Source organism: Eufriesea mexicana, unplaced genomic scaffold (genome assembly GCF_001483705.2).
Source record: "Eufriesea mexicana isolate 0111107269 unplaced genomic scaffold, ASM148370v2 scaffold372, whole genome shotgun sequence".
Taxonomy (NCBI): domain Eukaryota; kingdom Metazoa; phylum Arthropoda; class Insecta; order Hymenoptera; family Apidae; genus Eufriesea; species Eufriesea mexicana.
This window is the reverse complement of record NW_016908534.1, coordinates 108,637-127,478: the sequence shown is the minus strand read 5'-3', so window position 1 is coordinate 127,478 and position 18,842 is coordinate 108,637. Positions and strand designations below refer to the sequence as shown.

The window sequence follows — 18,842 nt, the reverse complement described above, 5'->3', positions numbered from 1 at the left end:
GCAGAGGTAAATTCGAGTACTTCAATGGAGATGCACATCGGCGAGCTTCGAGCATCTACCCTGTATCCGGTTGAACGCATGTTTCGCGTATTAACTTCCGCAACAGATTTCCGGTCCCGTTTCCTTCCCAGCTCAACCACGCGTCAAAAGAGGTTCGTATTCCTTGATCCTGGTACTTTGATATTTCGGGATACGTCAAAGCCTACAGAGACCGAACAGTTGCGTGGAATGAAACTCGATGACCGACTATCGCGTTTCCACTATTTTTCTATGATTTTGGAAATAGCGTACACGGTTTGTGATTGCGAATTCAATAGAACTTCGAAGCAGATACCCGTCACGTGCCACTCTCCATTGAGTTTCATTCTCAAATTTCCAGTTGAACTCGATATTCGATACGTTCAATTGTCTTCGTAAGAGGTTTTAAACGAGATTGAGTAGAAATGGATAAGTATTCTTTAAATTTCTGCAAGTTTCATTAGGCTGGAAATTGCTCTATAGAAGCATGATCATTCTTTCCCCGATGTTGTTTTGTTTTCCCGTATCTCGTTTAAGTTTAGCGACTATGGTGGCCTACGGAAGTTTCCAGACAATCGTCTTTTTAGAGAGAGCTTTAAGGGAGGAAGTCAGCGTGCTTAACGTGTAACGTGTTTCATAAAACGCAGAGATAACGTCAATGCGAGCTTTACACAGGGGAGCGACAAAAAAATTCATATAAAGTTTGGCCCGATTGCGTTCCAGTTGCGATTAATTTCGCGTTCAAGCTAGTCGTCTGCTCAGCTTCCGTTGGACCAAAGTTAAAACGATCTGCCGATTAAAATTCAAAGTCGGAGTCTTGTATACGTCATACTTGGTAGATCAGAAAATTGATGCGAAATTAATTTTACAAGTTATTTGCACGTCTCGCGAACCTTATTCGGGAAAAGGAAAACTTTTTGAAGGAAGCTTCTACCGACTATAGTGAAATTTGTTTAATTTCATCTAGAATTATCTGCGGACCAGATAAATCACATTTCCTTTCTTGCGAATTTTTCTAATTGCTATTTAATATTTAAATCTTCGTTATTTCTTTTGGAAAATGAAAGCAGATAAAAGGAAAATTTCTTTATTATAAAGTATAATTTAATTATAAATAACACCACAGGGTATCCCAAGTTTTCCATGCTACAGCTCTTTTAATAATGAAAATATATTTAATATATTTTAGCAAGAATAAAATTTGAATAAATTCTAAAGATTTTTATAATTTTATTACGAATAAAACATGTATACAATGGTGAATTAAAATTAAGCAATTTTATAATGCAAGGCCTTTCATAATTAGATTATAGTACAAAGGGTTAATTATCTTTAAATGTTTTTACGAGGACCAAGGAAATGCGCAATTTTTCCTTATTTTAAAAACACCGTATTACTCGAATTTTTCTTTTTAAACGTAACAGTCGTCTCAAAAAGTTTCCCTCCAATTATAGCTGGACGATAGATAATTTCGTTAATAAGTACCTCGAAGCATCTGACGTGGACGAGTTAAGTTGCCAGTTTTTCTCTTGGACAATCGCAAGAATGCTCGAGGAGGAATTGCCGCGATCGGTTTCACGTCGCGAATCGCAGGGACGCGTGCGCACAGCCATGTAAAAGAAAAATCTTTCGTTTCCGTGCACGTTCATTTTACTGCTTTCCTTTACTGCGTCCAAGAGTTTGGTGGCGCGCGAAAAAACTCCTTAAATCTTTACGACTCGGCAGAGCAGCGGCGGCGGCCAAATGAGATCAGAGGGACTTCTTGTTGCCCTTCCCGATCGTTAGAAGCGCGATTTTTGAGGAGCAAGCGAGCGGTCCTTCGGCTGGCAAAAACCGCTTACCGCAATTTACGATTTAAGGTTGAAGAAACGAACGTGATCGCGAAGAAACGGATCTCGCGAGGTGGAAGAATCGGCGGGAAAGATGGAACCGTGAAGAGAGTGTCACTGAAGAACGATTAGGAAACGATTCTTCGCTATCGGATCGATGGAAACTCGTCGAACTGGAACTCGCGTGATATGTAAAAGAACGATGTGCTCGAAGCGAAGCGTATCGTTGGTGCATTTTATCGTTGTTTCGTAAAACGGGGAAAAAATAGCCATCTGCAATGGAGTTATCGTCTCGTGTTTGAGTTCCGTTGCTTTGTCCCCTAAAGCGGAGCGTTCCATGTTGAAACAGTGTGTTCATAGAGAGGGTAGCTGAGAGGGTAGTCGAGCGCAGCTGAGATCGATTGCAATGGGACATGGTGAATTAATCAAGGGTCAAAGAGAGCAGAACTTTAATTAAAATTTGAAACTCTCAAGCGATATTAATTTCTTGAATTACCAATTAATTTCAATGCTTAAAGCAACGTCAACGATTTAATTTCGTTACGTAGAAAAATAATATAGTTAGGGTTCTTGGGCTGCTATTTCGTACGACTATAACGTTGCATAATGCAACGAAGCAGTGAAAGAACTATGTGCACATGAGCGACCACTTTATGCCTTTAGTTCTTAATTTAATTTCTTTCTCTTCATTTGCTGAGTTTAAGTGCATTGAAAAAGGGAACGTGCACTTCGACAGAATTTGCCGGTTCTATGGGGACAAAATTAAAATGGCAAAGTGCTCCCTTTCTCCCTTGGAAAAGTGGTAAAATTAACAAGAATACCCTTCAATTGTGTCACTAATAGAATCTCAGACTCGTCGTAATGAATTTTGACACCGAAGTGGTTAAAGCAGCGAGTTCTATGAATATCTGAACACCAAGATAAATTTGAACTTGACGAAATAAGAGAGAAAATGTGACATAGAAATATAAACTATAATTTCTGTACAACGAAATGAAAGACAATTTTTCATTTGATATATAACATTATTCGAATCACGAATTAGCAACCAAGGAATACTTCATTTCCATGTCGCTATCTGTTCCATATATTTCCATACATATAAATATATCGATTCCATTAAATCGTTCAATGGATTTTAACCGCAAATTCCTCAAACTCCTCCAGCTCTTGGAACACCCTTAAATCGGTCCAACTTTTACACACTTTTACGCGGACGTCGTGATCGTTCCCTCTCGATGGTTAAAAGTAAATTAATTGAAAAAGTTGCCGATTAAACAAAAATTCCCGAGGTCACTCGATTAGAAAGTTCCGTATTTTTAGAAATCGAAGAACTTATATAAAATTGAATATTCATGGCTTTCCGTACACTCGATAGAACGAGTTGCGAATGACGATGATAATTACTTGCTGATAAAATCGAAATGTCAGAGTACAAGGATATCTAATTGATCCTCTCGTACACACCCATTTTGGGGCGATTTTTCAGGTACTCTATGCGCGTGTTGGAACTCCGTGCTATAATGTCACACAAAATTTTGTCGAATCGAAATCCCCTTTCGAATTTCGCATTTATCTCGCGTTTCCTTCGTGTTTTTGCCATAGACCAATTTTAAATTGCAAGCATCAGAGTTACGAAGGGTTGCAGAAGCAAAGGAACAATCACGAAAATACCAGAGTTCATCTCGGTTATGCTCGTAACGAAGCAATTGAGATTTTTGCGTTGGAAAATCGGAGAAAGAGCACGAGGCAAAGAGTTTGCTGCCACGTAAGGAGAGGTCAACGACTGACTTTTCGTTCCAATTGCTGTGGACGAGCATGAGCTAGTATTCTCGTTTCATCGGATTTTTCAAGGTAACGAGTACGTTACTGGCCGAGTACTTTCTTGCCGCGTGGATAATTTACGGAAGTTAAATAACAAACTTTCCGCCATACTCCCGGCAAACGTCGTTTCACCCTACGTTTATTCTTTCGTCTGCGTGGAAATTTTCCAACAACCACCCTCGAAAGTCACTCTCCCAAGTTCTTTGTCGGAGTTAATTACACCGTGAAATACTAGTAATTGAACGGAGAAATCTGACTGTCCGTTAATTCGTTTTGATCTTTGTCGATATCGGGAATTGGTTTCTATTACCTCACCTTGCTTCCAATTATTGTATCGAAAGATCCCTCAATTTCGCTTGCCAGGAGTATTAATGAATTTTGGAATCTGGAGGCAACGAAAATTAGGCAACGCAATTAAACGTCGCGCATCAAACGTGGGAAACGTTATACTAAATATTACATTATATTATTGTATTACAGCTAACTGAATAAACAATGTCAACTAATTAACGCAATTGAATATCGTATTTAAGTAAAACCAGAGAATTATATTGTTTAATGTAACAATTTTCGAGCTAGCATCGATGAATTATCAATTTTGATCCGAGGGCTGAAATATATAAATATATAAATATTATTAAATATTAAATGTTATTAAATATCGTTACTCGTATTTATTAATTTATTATATTGGCAAATATAAATAGATATTCTATTCTATTCCACTGTCGAAAAATTGACAACACGGGAAGACCTCAAACGATACTCTCTGCGGTACTTCAATCCGATGGTCCGTTTTAAAACGTTCGACTATCGTTTCTCGTTCCTCTTTATCGTTGAATAAACGAGAAAGGCGATTTGGTAAGACAAACACGTATGGTAATACGTGGATGCGAATCGAATTTACCTTTTCATAGCTCTCCTCGACCTTCCATTACACAAATCTCGTGCACGTCGTGGGAGCTTTTCCACTGTATCGCTGAAGTTGGGAGACATGTCTTTGCTAGTAGTGTCACTGAGACAAAGTAAAATTGTCACGTGTCTGCGAAGGTGGTAATAAAATCTTGGCTGACTACCCTCGGGAAAGTAAAGCAAAGGGAAAACTTGTGAATCGATTTCCTCTGTCCTGAATTAAACCGATAGAACCAGACACTTCGCTTCCGTTTCCTTTTTCTGCGAAAGAAAGAAGAAGAAAATGGTGACGGAGGATGAAAGACACGATGCGTTAATTCGATAAATCTGAGGTATCTCGCGATATATTTTAACATTCTTTCTAACAGATGGTTTCTATTCCGTTATACAGTCTTTTGTTCCACTAACAATGGGTGTTTTTAATATCGAATCTCAATTAGCAACACGTGTATTCTTCTATTGTACGGTATTAAAGGATTTTATTTGCGTTTCCCGCTTTTATTAATACCGGAGCTTGCAGTTCCAGCGTGAAATATTTTGTTGAATGAAATCCACTATGGAATTCGTTCCTGGAGTTCTAATTCTTGGAATACGTTTCTCTTCATTTATGAAATCAATTTACACGGGATCGAGTTTGCTCCGAGATGAGACAGGTTCAACCTTTTTTCCGCTAAAATGGATCGGTATAATTGATAATAAAAATCATAAACGAGCGCAGGACAAGCTGTTGTTATCGATAATATCGTTTAGTGTAACAGTGTGTGTAATATACCGTTATAAGGATAGAGTATATAATTTGATTCGTCATTTTCGGCACCTCATTTCCTGTTTTAGTCCATCAAACGTGTAATTTAGAAGGCGAAAGATATTTCACGGGGTCGGTACAAATTATGTACTTTCAACCATAATCTACACTTAATTTACGATGTACGTTACACGAGATAATACTTGACAAATATTCGAAGAAATATTATTAAGCAGCGCTATTTCTGGCATCTTTTATTATTACTGTTTAATTTATTTCTTCCAATTTTGCGTGTTTAACTTCCCATTTTATTTTCATGAATATCCTAAACTATGAAATTCGTCGGATAATTAAATTTGAATGTACCGTAATTGAATATAATAGTTATTCGATATTGCTTGATATAAAGGATAATTGTTTCTCCTAACAGCAATAGAATTACTTTAATGGATAGTCACAACGAAATAGATTTCGACGATTATAAATTGTAAGTGTAACGATGGATTAAGTGGGTTAACGTCCCTTCTAAACTACGGTCACAGTTTACAACCAGCTTTAGTAGCACATATTGTTGCGAAACAGGACCTTAGATCAAGCGACTACTTTTTACGAGTCGCCACATTACGCGATAATACGCCCGAGTACATCGTAACTCGCGTGAGAGCACAAAATAACAGATAAAGAAAAGATCAAGTTCAAAGGATATGTTATTAAATAATTTGGAAAAATATCAAATTAATAATTCGATAAATTATTTAATAGTTACTTTATCAAGTTTAATTTTTACTTATTCGTTTCAATAGAAAAGTATTCCACTCGTTTTACCTCGCATCTACAAGACCAATATTTTATTTAAAAAGTAGATAATAATTTACATCCACGTTTCTGCAACTCTGCATCACATTTACGTCCTTTTCTTTCATTCCCGAATATAAATGCCACGTCGGAACATGGCATTCTCTTACTTTGTAATCAGAATTATTCTTCCACCATAACGCTCCATAATAATTCATTAAACCATTTTCTCTCACCATCATTTTGTGTTGGCGCAATATTTTAATTAAAATAATTATTAAAATATCTCGGTATCCTTAGAAAATACGCTCCCTGTATCATTTCCTCGGTTGCAAAATGAAAACGCGACCGAAAGATTATTTAAAGCATTATATCCGTTTCCCGTGTATCATCTTGCATTATACACATTATACCTTCGTTTGTATCCGAATATTCCGCGCTCATCGCAAGAACTGCCATAAGTTCTGCACGTCGCTCCCAGCGTTGCCCCAAGATCCGAGCGACCACTCGATTTCCGGCCAAGACAGCATAAATCCCGGTCGAGCTTGCGGATTCTTGTCCCTCGAAGTAGCTTCCATTTCGACGCGTACGCGTACTCCTCGCTTCCAGTCACGTGCGAATAATAATCGACCTGTAATCAACGCGAAAATCAGCTCGAATGCGCGACGCATGCAAATCAATGAATCGACCCCGGCGCCATCAGAGGAGCGACACAAATACAGGCAATTTCTACGTGCCACATCGTTACATTTTTCGATTACACTGTGTGTGTCACGTGGATCGTGCGATTAATCCATGGAAATCCACTTTTAACCCTTTGCACCCCGTTGTCTCCTCTCAGGGAATACCGTAATTCTAGCATATCGCTCGGATGTCCCCTCTGAGGGGCATTAAAGTTTATTAACGATTACGGGGAATCAACTTATTCCAGCGCAACTTTTGAAGAAATGTACGTTTCCCTGAAGTTTTCCCTTGAAATGGCACAAGAAATCAAATCAAAATATGGTAAAATTACTAAGATATACAAAAAAAATGTCAGCGTGCTCACGCTGGACAATAGACTAAATAATAAACTACATATTCCCGATGTGGGAGAAGGAAAACAGGACTGTATTGTTTGTTCTGACAGGAAAACACCTGGTGAAAGACGTCAAACTGCTTATTATTGTCAAACGTGCACAAATCAGCCTACAATGCATATTGGGGAGTGCTTCAAAGTTTATCGTACTGTACAAAATGATAAAGAATAAAATATTGACGTTTTTGGCAAATATATATTTCTCGATGTCTACCAATTCATATAAGTCCAATATCATTATAATACGTTACTTGGTTCCAAAACTATACTATATAATATGAGGGTTCGTAAATGCACGTTTCTAGGACAAGATGGCGTTGAGTAGCTGGTACCTAACGTCCAGAATGGTTCGGAGTGCAAAGGGTTAATCTCTGCACCGATGGTATTGTGGGGTGGCGAATGGCGAAGGACTCTATGAAATAATGAACAGTGTCATCGGCTTTGACGAGGTGAATGAGTTTACGTAGCGCATGGAAGCGTTTGGGCAGCTCCTTGAAGAACAAGGAGTAGCAAACGGCGGTATCGGGTATTTGACGCAGAAAGAACAAATGATGGCGGCAAATCCTTCTGTCGGAATGTCTGCAGAATGATTGAGAGAGAAAGCGTGTGTATAGAATGAGATAGATCTGGCTTTAAATAGGTATGCAAGGGTGTGAGGCAGGCAGACGAGGTGTAGTCGAGACGTTGAATGTTATAATTGAGAGGAACCTGGTCTATGATGTCAATTAAATAAACTTATTTTGTTTTAAAGAGAGTTGTTCTTTATCAGACACGCAGATTTTGCTCTGCATAGGGTTAATATAGCTAAAAATCCTACAGTATTTCTGGCTGCGAGTTGCTTATCACGCGTGCAGACTTTTCAGCTTACATCTCGACGATGCTTACTTCGTTATGGCTGACTCAGAGGTTGCGATTTTATTAACACATTTGTAACCACTGATGCGAATTCGCGTCCTTTATGATCCGTTCCTTGGTTACCTCTGACGAGGATTTATGTTATTTACGATCCTCTCGTTGGCAACTCGTGAATTCGCGTTTATGATTGTCTTCCTGGTTGCCGCTGATTTCGAACAACAATCTCTTGCAAGCCTGGTAGCTTGAAAGAAATTTTCTCGTTCTTGTAGGATGCTCGATAACAGGGGTCTTCAAACGAGAATAAAACGGTTTTATATTTCTTTATTTTAATGGTACGCGTTAAACGTTATCCGGCCCTTGGGACTTTTACTTTTAGCGATACTAAACTTTTCTTCGGGCAATGTCGCTCTTTGGGGAATGGCAGGATCAAATTTAAAAAGTAGTATTTGATATGTCGCCTGATGTCGAGAAATACGAGTTAATTCGTCACGCAAACTATCAATTTCTTAAATATTTCTTCCGCTACAAAATTGGAAGATGGAAGTAATGCGTGTCATTAATCTGTCAATTCACTGTACCCATTTAAAAATTTTATATAATTTTGTTGAGAAGCACAGGTTGATAACCGCTCTAGTATACAATCGTAATACCTGAAATGGCGTAATGTACATAAATAAATATAAATACTTGCGTTTCTTGTGTAAAGAAAAATAAATATTAACTTTGCCCGAAGCTGCAAACACGTTGCGAAACAGTATAAAATTTGCAAAAATAAAAAGTCTAGCGTTAAAATAAAAAGGAGTCTTGTCCACAGCATGTCTCGTTATCTTCTTTTTTTATGCACAGACACACCTTCATTTGTACGTCGAATAAATGGAAGAAAAAGTAAAATTAACTTCGTGTTTACCTCATTACTCGGACAGTTCGTTTATCCGAAACGCACTTCGCACTAGAGGAAAATCTGCGGTGACGAGTTAACTCGTCATATCCACGCTAATTGCCATCTACGCTGACATCTTCAACATGCTACTGCAACGAACAGCAATTGTGCCCTTATTCTCTTTCGATATGAGTAAATGCGAGTGATAAAATATTTCAGGGTGCATTTTAAACGTTGCTTTTTATTATTACTCGAAATTGGTCAGAAAATAAATGTAATTACATTCGCTGAACGAAATGTTGACTGATCATTTTCCTCATTGTCATTGCGGAGTTACATCAATACTGGAATCTCTATGAATTTTGGTATTTTATAAAATACGCATCGCGTTAATAATACCGTCGAAATGTTGGACATGTTGAAAGAGAAAAAAGGGACGAGATGATACGATGATTCCCGGTATTAAATTGAAAATTCATAAACGTATGCAGATATAACTGGGATGGAAAAAAGGTTCGCCTCGGATTTCGTCATTCTCGTTATTTTCACCCTGGTGGCGAATAAACCAGCAACGGAAATTACAGACGATGGTACAGAATATCGCAATATCGCGTTCGATACTAGAACTGTCAAAGGGATCAGTCTGACTTGTTTAAGTTTTCCTATTTACTTTCCGCAAATAATGTTGACTTTTCCTCCCTCGCTTCCTTATACCTACTCTATGAATACGGAACATATGAAATACAAAGAAACGAATATAAACTTGCTCCAAGTATGGCTCTAACGTCACAGACACGTCGAAAATACCCTCGAATATTTAAACGAAACCCAACTGTACCAATAAATCTGAAAACTAAGTCTGTCACTAATGACCATGCTGTGAATGCGAGATTAAGCTCAGAGAAAAAGAAACAATGGTGATTTTAATGATCATTTATTCTTTTCTGATTTGCTCGAATTCTTTATAAAAATGAACCACATTTTGAACTCCCCTTCTTTCAAACCACTATCCCTCGTCGCAGCTAAGATGTGTAAATAACGAAGGGGAATTATTATTTCCGTAGATTATATTTACCCACGTGTCACACGTCGATAGTCCTGTCATTGGCTTCAGAAGTGGACCCGATGTGCGAAAGCCTAAAATTGCATTGGCGGTGGCTAATACACGCGCGTGCAAGAAGCATTGCGTTCGAATAGCGGTCTCTGTCGCGACCGGCCGAAAATAGTCAGGCATCAGGAGATTCGACCATAGATTCAGGCATTTCGACCACACTGGTCCGCCGTTTCTCTGTCAATGGAGAGTGCCGGGGGCACACGCGCGATCTGGGAGCATAAATTCGATGCTGAGTGGAGGGGAAAAAAGGAAGGCGAGAATGGCAGTTACGCGGACCTCGGTTTCCGTCGATTCGGGGATATTTCCTCGGCAATGGGAGAAAGGTAATTCGCCGTTCGAGAAGAAATACCCTGGCCAAAAGCCCCTCTCCCGGCCGGGACACGTAATCCTCGGACTCGAAATCCGCTCTAGGAATTTCCTTCCGACGAATTTGCCCAAAAAATCCTTGGGAAGCTCATAGCTTGGCGAGTTGGATCTCAGTCGGGTCTCGCCATTCTGCGTCCTGCCGGATTCTCGGCAATGGACGTGGACTCCAAACGATGAAATATATATCGATTTCGTTGCGTCACTTGTGCGTGGAGGCTCCAGAGCGTATTTTTAACCGAAGATCGAAAAATTATGCCGCAACCGTGTCTCTGTGGACCTCTTTTCCAGTCTCGTATCGCTGCGTAGCTCGGAGGTCTGGATTTAATCCGGTGAGCAAATTAAAGAGAAACGACTGGGGATCACGTAAAGCAACGCGAAGCCTTGGTAAATAACCAGGACTCTATGAGAAAAGCGTTGCGTGTCGGATAAAATGCGCAGTCGAACCCAGCCAGGTGAGTCTCCACCTGTGAAAGGCGTGGATAACGCAGCATGCGCCGGCTTTTCTTAGCCAATTGGCTCACGCATCAAACACCGCCATGTCTTTCGACGGTTGTCCACGTTAACCAGTAAGCTAAGTTTTCGATTCGATCGAATACCTCGAATTCCTGCCGCGAATGCCAAGAATACGCTCTCCGATTCACCCGGTTCGATCGAGCTTCATCGGGTTGGAACGAGACGGTGCTGGCTGCCGAAGACTCGTTAATTCGAGGAAGTCGAGTTGCTTTACGACTGCTTTATTTAATCGTTGCATCGGTGATTAAAATGAGATATGTTCGTGGACGAGCTGACGAGTTGCAACGAGGAAGTACTGTACAGGGTGATCTCGAAGTCGCGGCACAATGAAGTACATTTTACTTACAAGCAGTCGAAAAGAAACAATAAGTTCCGTTCTATTTAAAATTTCGTTTTTGAGAAGAATCACTTTGGAGATCCATCAAGTACCCGTGCATCAACTTCGAGTCTCGACTCGCTGTTATTTTATTTTTGCCACGTCCAAGTGATTTTCAGGGCATCCTGTATCGAGGTAAAATATTAGTTTGAAAAGTACTTAAGGTTTGATCGAGCTCGTTCGCGAATCGATTATAATTAACGACGAAAAAGGAAGATGGAATACCGTTAATCGCAGTGTCAAGAGCTAATTTCGAATTATTATATTAGTTCCACGAATTATCTTAAAATTCAACCGCCCGGTCATATAGATTGATTCGTTAGCCCGATATACGCATCAATATGCATTACCGAACAGACAATCATGCGATAAATTTCAAAGCGCGCTGTGATTCCAGCTTGTCCATTGAAGTCGAGTCTAATCTGGGATAACGAACGACACGAACCTATTAATCTGGTCGATTAACCGAAGTAACAGCTCTTCGTGTCTCAGTGTTCAGCTACTCTCGATCAGACGTCAGCCATGCTCTCACCCCGGAGGCGAGCAAGTATTTCGAGAATCGGGAATATTTCCAGCACGTGGTCGACAATGAAGCTATAATCCACGGAACAGAGGCAAACCGAAGAGTCACGCGAATTTTCGACGCGGTTGGTCGCTCCGTAGCCTGTTGTCGGGCAGCGCGAGAGAGCTTTGTTAGCAATCGAAAGTTTGCTCAGTTAATTAAGCATCCCCGCATCGACACATGCGTGGAACGTGAGTTGAATTGCAATTGAAGCTAATTTAGAATTCATGGCCGAAACGGAGCGTATAAGATCGGAGAAATAACGGCACCCTGTTAATAGGATTCAGGGTGGCCAACCTGCGAATAATTGATTAACCCGAGCCAACTGGAGTCGCCATTGCCAGGTGGTAGGATGTAAATTCGGTAATTAGCCTAACGCACACGCTCGCTATTGAGGTAATTATGAGACGATCAAGCAATTAGAGTGGGTTCGAAGGAATTACGTTTGACCCGGCTTGGATTTAATTTGTCAACGATTATCCTTGGGTAATCGGTACACCCGATGCACGGATTCAGTATGGGTTTCTGAATATAGCGCATCGTGCGTAGAACTACGACGAGAGAGGCATAAGTGCGTGCTCGCCTCTCGCAGGTGGTTCTCTGCGGAATCTGCGACCATAAATTTCTGTCTTAACGATCCACCCACCACGCAGTGGGACTCCGACATGGGCGTTCTCCGAAATGGAAACTAATAATCTGCCATTGAATCCGGAAAGACAGGGCGACGAACACGCGAGGCTGCTCGCCACGGACTGGCCGATATCGGTCATCGATTTTCCATAAATGACCGGTGTCATCGGGTACAGAAAGAAATATGTTTAGCCGGATCCGGGAGCACAGAACTTGGCCCATTTTGCGGCTGACGTACTCCACGATTTACGGAAGAAATTTTAATAAAATCCACCCGAAGTTTTTCTCGGATATTCAGCAGAGCACAAAACGGAACCCGCCAGGCTCTGCCAGGTCCTGCGATCGTCCATGATAAATCCCTCTTATTTCTCGCAACTTTCGACCTGCCGAGTTATTGACGTTACAAATAACGCGCGAAGCGTCTGCCTGCTTAAACCCATAATCGCATGGCTAATCGCGACTTCATCCCCGTCTCAGCCAACGCTTCCCTCGAGTCAGTCCTAAATTAGCCGGGAAAAAATTCCTTGATTACCTCGTGAGTCGTGTGTAGCACACGTCAGAGGTAGTTAAATTAAAAAGAACGCCTCATTCGAGCAACTTTGCCATCCAACTTTTTTGCAGCGCGTTTACCTCACCGCCAAAGGGTAATTAGATGTTGGATCTCCAGTGAGCCAGTCCGCGCTTACAGACGCTTCCTATATCGTCTCAGCGGCAAAGGAAGGCTCTAACTGCTGTCAATGGCGTGTAGAGATCACTGAATCCCATCCTGGAATTCCGCATTGCTTTTTGCCAAATAATGGCTAGCTCGTTGCAAATTACTCGTCAGTGCGGTTAATAAACCTGTCACGGAGGACACCTCATAGAGCATTGGCCCTAGATAGCGTTGATTCTTGATCAGGATTCTCAACGGAAGACCATTTGGCCACCCAGGGCGTGCGATAATGTTTACGCTAATTATAAGTACCTATAAATTTCCTCTATCCAATTCCAACCGAATAATTCGAAGCGACTATCTACTCCTTGCTATATCGAGAGGCACGGAGCTCTCGGGAACCCTGCCAGTGGTACGCTAACGAGCTTCGATCGCCTAGCCACTACGGATCTTCTTCGTTGCGAAACTTCGACATGGCCCAAGGTGACGTTTCTCCTGCTCGTAATTATACCGCTAATAAATATCGTGTACCGACCAATAGGCGTTGATTTACGAGTAGAGGCTGCGATCGGGCCCGGTCCGTCGAAGAACCCTCTTTTCAGAACGCTTTTGTCGCGCGCCCACGCGGACAAGTCAATTACCAGGAAGATCGTGTCTCCGGTTCGACGGATGGTTGGAAATATAGCGAGCACCTCGTGTTTCCTCTGTCATCCGCTCCTGCCCTGACTCGGAACATCGTTCCACGTCTGATTTCATCACACTGTTCTTTTTTTTTTCTGTTGCAGACGGGACAATTCACGGTCTTATGCCTGCTGTTCTCGATGATAGTCGTGGGTAATATCGCGGTGCTAGTCGGCCTCCTGTGGGGGAAACGGCGTAAAACGCGGATGGATTTTTTTATCAAACAGCTTGCTTTTGCTGGTAAGTCGCTCCGTTTCCGTCTCAAAAGCCTAGCACTGATACACGAGTTGACAGACAACTCCTCTGCGAGTAGCATGAAATTGCACGAGTCCTACTGATCGTGTATCTCTGCGTGTAAGCCGCAGAAAGATCCCGAGCACGGGAAAACCGAAATTAATACCACGGCCCAGTGGTTTCGTAGATTGCCGCTGTCCTCTGTCAGTGTATCTGGTTAAAGCAGATAAAAACCGACGTCTACTCGCGATCCATTTGCCCGCCATTTGCTCGCATCGGAGCAACGCATAAAGAACGTAGAGCCAAAAGCGAGACTCTCAGAGCTCGAGAACGATTCGCGTGTGAAATGCGCTCGTATGTCAAGCGCGTTGTAAAACAGGCAGTGTATTTTTGACCCGTGTAACTTTGTCGTCGAAGATTCCCAGGTCTGACACGTCCTGGGTCGGCACTTCCCATTTCTCAAACGGCTCGAGCTGTAACGTTGAAAAAGAGCCCTAGGGTATTTCTGATGCCCAAAACGCGGCGACCGAGTGTAAACACGTGGCGGGTAAAAATTGAGTTACGGGGCTGTAAAGATTTACACGCGCGTTTTATGTCATCGCGTGAACGGCGACGAAGTAGGACCTCGGCGACGTCTATCTCTGCGTAGTTACCTTAACAAACTCCGGACCAGCCGAATCGAGTCATGGACCTCTTCGAGGTCTGCCTTCGAGACCCGTGGTCGAAGCTCGGGTTCGGGGCTCTCTCGCGCGTGTAACGGTCCCGTTTCAATCTTTTCAAATCCTTCCTTTCCCTCTTTTTTCTCTCCTCTTCCCTCCTCCTGTATTATGTTTCTCGCGGCATCCGCTCGAAACGCATCCATTGTGTACGCTGAAAAGCTCGGCGTCAGTGAGTAAAGGCAAAAGACGAAGAGGCGGTCGTAACTTCAAGGTGGCCTGCGTCCGTTACTTCTGCTCGAAGCGCCTCACGACCACCATCGCGCCGGGCTATCTCGTGGAGAACAGGATGAAATCCCGTGCTTCTAGTCAACGTTTACGCAGATTGCACGGTGTTTCGTCTTTTCGCGAAATTAGGCGCCGGAAAAGCATCTAGGGACTCGCGGTTGCCATTGCAACACCTGTTTTTAATTTTCCTCGATCATGATCGATCGCGAATTTGTTCGGTAACTCGGGAAGAAGTCCAAAGAGAATCGATTAAACGTACGCACGGCACATTTATCTCCATTCTCCAATTTCATCTCCAATGTCGCGTTTCAATCGCGATGCTTTGTCGCTACATTGCGCTCGCGACGAGCGTGATTAGATCCGCGAGGAAGAAAATTGAGCATGTCGAGAACGAAAGAGAATAAATTACCGCGTGGAGCGAGACAATTGTTTACTCGCACACGCGAAACTCGTGTTCAGCCAATAATCGTTACAAGCCTATTACGAGATGGCTTAGAATGGACGCTCCGGTGAGCAAGAAGAAACTGTCTACGACAACCATTCCGAATATCAGGCTTGGAGAGCAAAAATTCGAGCGACTGGAGGGCTTAATTGGTTAAAGTAGTTGTCCAACAAGCGAGAAACCCGAGCTCGAATCTCGGTCCACTAGACCAATCGTCTGCCTTCCTTTTTCCCCGTGCGGCCAGAGTAAACAGTCAGACCCCTGAGTATTGGACTTGGTCGCACCTACTCGAGGAATTAGGGAGCTTTCCCCTTTCAAAACAAACCCATTCGCCTGGGGTCCGAATACCGGACCACCCTGTAACCAGCCTGTACCCAATCCGAGCGAATATTCCTCGCGAAAAACTCGATTCAGCCTGCTCATCCTGTCGCCCAACCTTGACTTACGAGATGCCATAACCCGCGGCATTACTTCGTTACTCGCGTTTTTCTTCGTGTCGGTGCGGCTGTATTCTTTTTACCGTTCCTCGCGAACATGCTTGTCCCTTTCATACTAGCAACAATGAAAATACCTCGGTCGGGAGCAAAAACCATCGAGAGACCATCGGTACCACGATTCCACGCGATTCCTCGTCGCGATCGTCGCGCGTCGCCCAATCGATTTCGATTTCGATACGCTTGTGAAGGTATCCGCACGTGCAAAACAGCGACCGAACGTAACCGATGACATTTTACACGACGTAAATGGTTGAACGTAAAAAGCCACTTGTTCATTCGACGACGATGCCTGCTCGGTTGCCAGTAAAAGCCATCGAGGGATGCACAAGCGTGGCTCTGTGTATCGGGAAACGGATACGACAGCCACGTTTCCCGCACAATCGCTGGAGGAAGAGAACGAAAAGGAAGAACGTGGCTGAAGCCGTTTGTATTTCGCTCCTGTTATCGTCCGAGGGTGCACATCTCGTGGAGCAATTTTATCGCGTGGGCACGAGGGTGCCTTTCGTCTTAGGATCGGTCTGGAGGGACGAAGAGGCAGAGATGAAGCTTGAAAGAAGAAAAATGAAGAGGAATCGGGAAACGTAATAAATTCGAGCATCTCTTTGCAAGGGCAATCGCGGATTAAAGGAACTCCGAGCTGGAAACTCATTCACGGACTAACCGAGTAAATGGTAAATGACTATCGACTGGTTGCGTAACGAGCCGAGCGAGGAGATTACTCGAGGAACAATGACAGTCTCGTTCTACGTGTGACATAAAAATCGGCGAGTAGAAGCTGTCGGCGAACGGTTCGTAAAGTGGGACATTTGCATACGAATACGGTGACAACGGGGACCGCAATTAAGCAGCCGATGGCGGTCTGCAGACGAAATGTGGAAACGGCCGTGCCGGTTTACGAGCGAATAACGCGATCTGCAGTAAAGGAAAAGCGGCCGATCGCTCGGACACACCGTAAAATTCAAATTCGGCCGCGATTCTTGCCTCTCTGACTATAAACTATAAACTATAAAGACGTAAAGCGCGAAATAATAAAGTTCGAATGGCGTCGGCGGTGTGATACAAGGCGAAAGTGATCGAGCGACGAGACGAGGAGAAAGATTTTACTAATCTACCGCGGCGATCTCTCGATAATCCGAGTTATTATACGGCGTGATAAGCCCGGACCGAGTTTCAATATCAGGGAAAATATACGAGTCGGATCGCGATCGTTTCGCATGGGAATTCGCAGGGTGAAATCTCACTTTCGAGGGTCTTTTTTATGGTTAACCGAATAGCACTTCCAACCTCGCAACACTCTATACGATATCCTTTAAACCGCTTCTTTATGACTCTTCTCCCGTCGCACGGAAAATCAAGGGCCATTCGTGATGCATGCGTCTCAACGTGGCATGCCCATTCGGCAGTACGTAAAACCTCGCGATGGTTTCGCTGCAATTAATGGAAAAATCTCGACGCGGTGTCGGTTTGCGAACTCGATGGAAAACAAAACGTGGTAAACAACGCCGATATTTCCGAATGCTTGTTATTCGCGTGGCAAACATTATCCTGAACGAAAACAAGTCTTCTAACTCGACAATCATTAAGTACCTGTATACTTGTTCGATTAAAAAATAAACAAAAGAAAAAAAAATCAGCATCATGTTACAGAGAATACCGTGTTTTAGCTGTCGTTGTATCGTTAATTATTTTTCGCTCTAATTTACGACTTTGTTCGATCACGTTGTATGACATGTCATGTAGCCATTTTCGGATATTTACATCAAAGGTAATAGAAGAAAAATTGGTTTGACATTTCCAATTACGTAGTAAAGGGAATATTTTGAACTTTTTCATACATGTACCCAGAATATTAGAAAAATCCTTTTGTACGCTGAATTTTGTTACACTGAGTTCTACCTGTATACGTGCATTCGAATAGGGAATTTTATTATTTGCTTTTTCGGAAACCAAAACCGATTGTTCACCGCGTACAAAATTGTTCAAAATATCGTTATTCGTTGCATACTGCAAACTGGTGAAAATCGATGTTTGGCCGGGAAGTTGAGGCAGGAGGATTAAATCGGGAAGTGGATTCGAGATGGTTGGAGTCGGTGCGAGTTTTCTTAGCTGCGGCGCGCAATTTCGCAAGTTTTAAAAGCCTCGGTCGCGGTTAATGAACGCGTCGCTTATTCCAGCGCGGAACGTTGAGTTTGCTCGTCCATTAATTCGCGAATTAAGTGAACGTCGCGGTTTAATAATAGCGTTACGATGAATCAACTCTTCACGTCGCATATCTCATTGCAGATTTATTGGTGGGTTTGATATCCGTTACCACGGATATTATTTCGAGAGCGACGGTGATCTGGCACGCGGGCGACGCAGCCTGCAAACTGATAAGGTACATGCAGATCGTCGTTACGTATAGCTCTACGTACGTACTCGTCGCATTGTCGATCGACAGATACGACGCTATCACCAGACCAATGAATTTCACCGGCAGATGTAAGTACACCAACGTTACACCGTTTATTGCACTCGATTACCCATCAGTGATCAAAGACGTACGAGCTTGACATCGTGTACTTATGACGTACCTGTGAGCTCTCGTGGAGAGAGGAACCTGGTGGAACTAGGAACCTGTAGAGTGCACCTAAATATAATATACAGTATACCAGATATACGGGAATGCGGAGAAATCCGTGAAAAGAATATAAAATAAGGTCATCCGACGAGAGAATACGGATATATTTATTTGACGAATGAGAGGAGAATTGGAATGAATTTGAATATGAAAAGCGATTTATTTGTAGCGAATATTAAATTCAGTCCTTCGTTAGATTTATTCGGAATAAGAATTCGACTCCGCATCTTATTTGCTTTCTAATATTTCTTACAGCATGAACATTTTCTTCGCAT

The 18,842-nt window shown here is 42.4% G+C and overlaps 1 protein-coding gene across 1 annotated transcript in view; it reads left to right on the top strand.

Moving 5' to 3' along the window:
• The window catches only part of CCAP-R (Crustacean cardioactive peptide receptor), a 44,713-nt gene that overhangs the window by 16,584 nt on the left and 9,287 nt on the right, over window positions 1–18,842 (top strand). Inside the window, 2 exon segments of the mRNA XM_017896699.1 lie at window positions 13,935–14,070; window positions 18,231–18,428. Coding sequence (XP_017752188.1) covers window positions 13,935–14,070; window positions 18,231–18,428 — 334 coding nt within the window.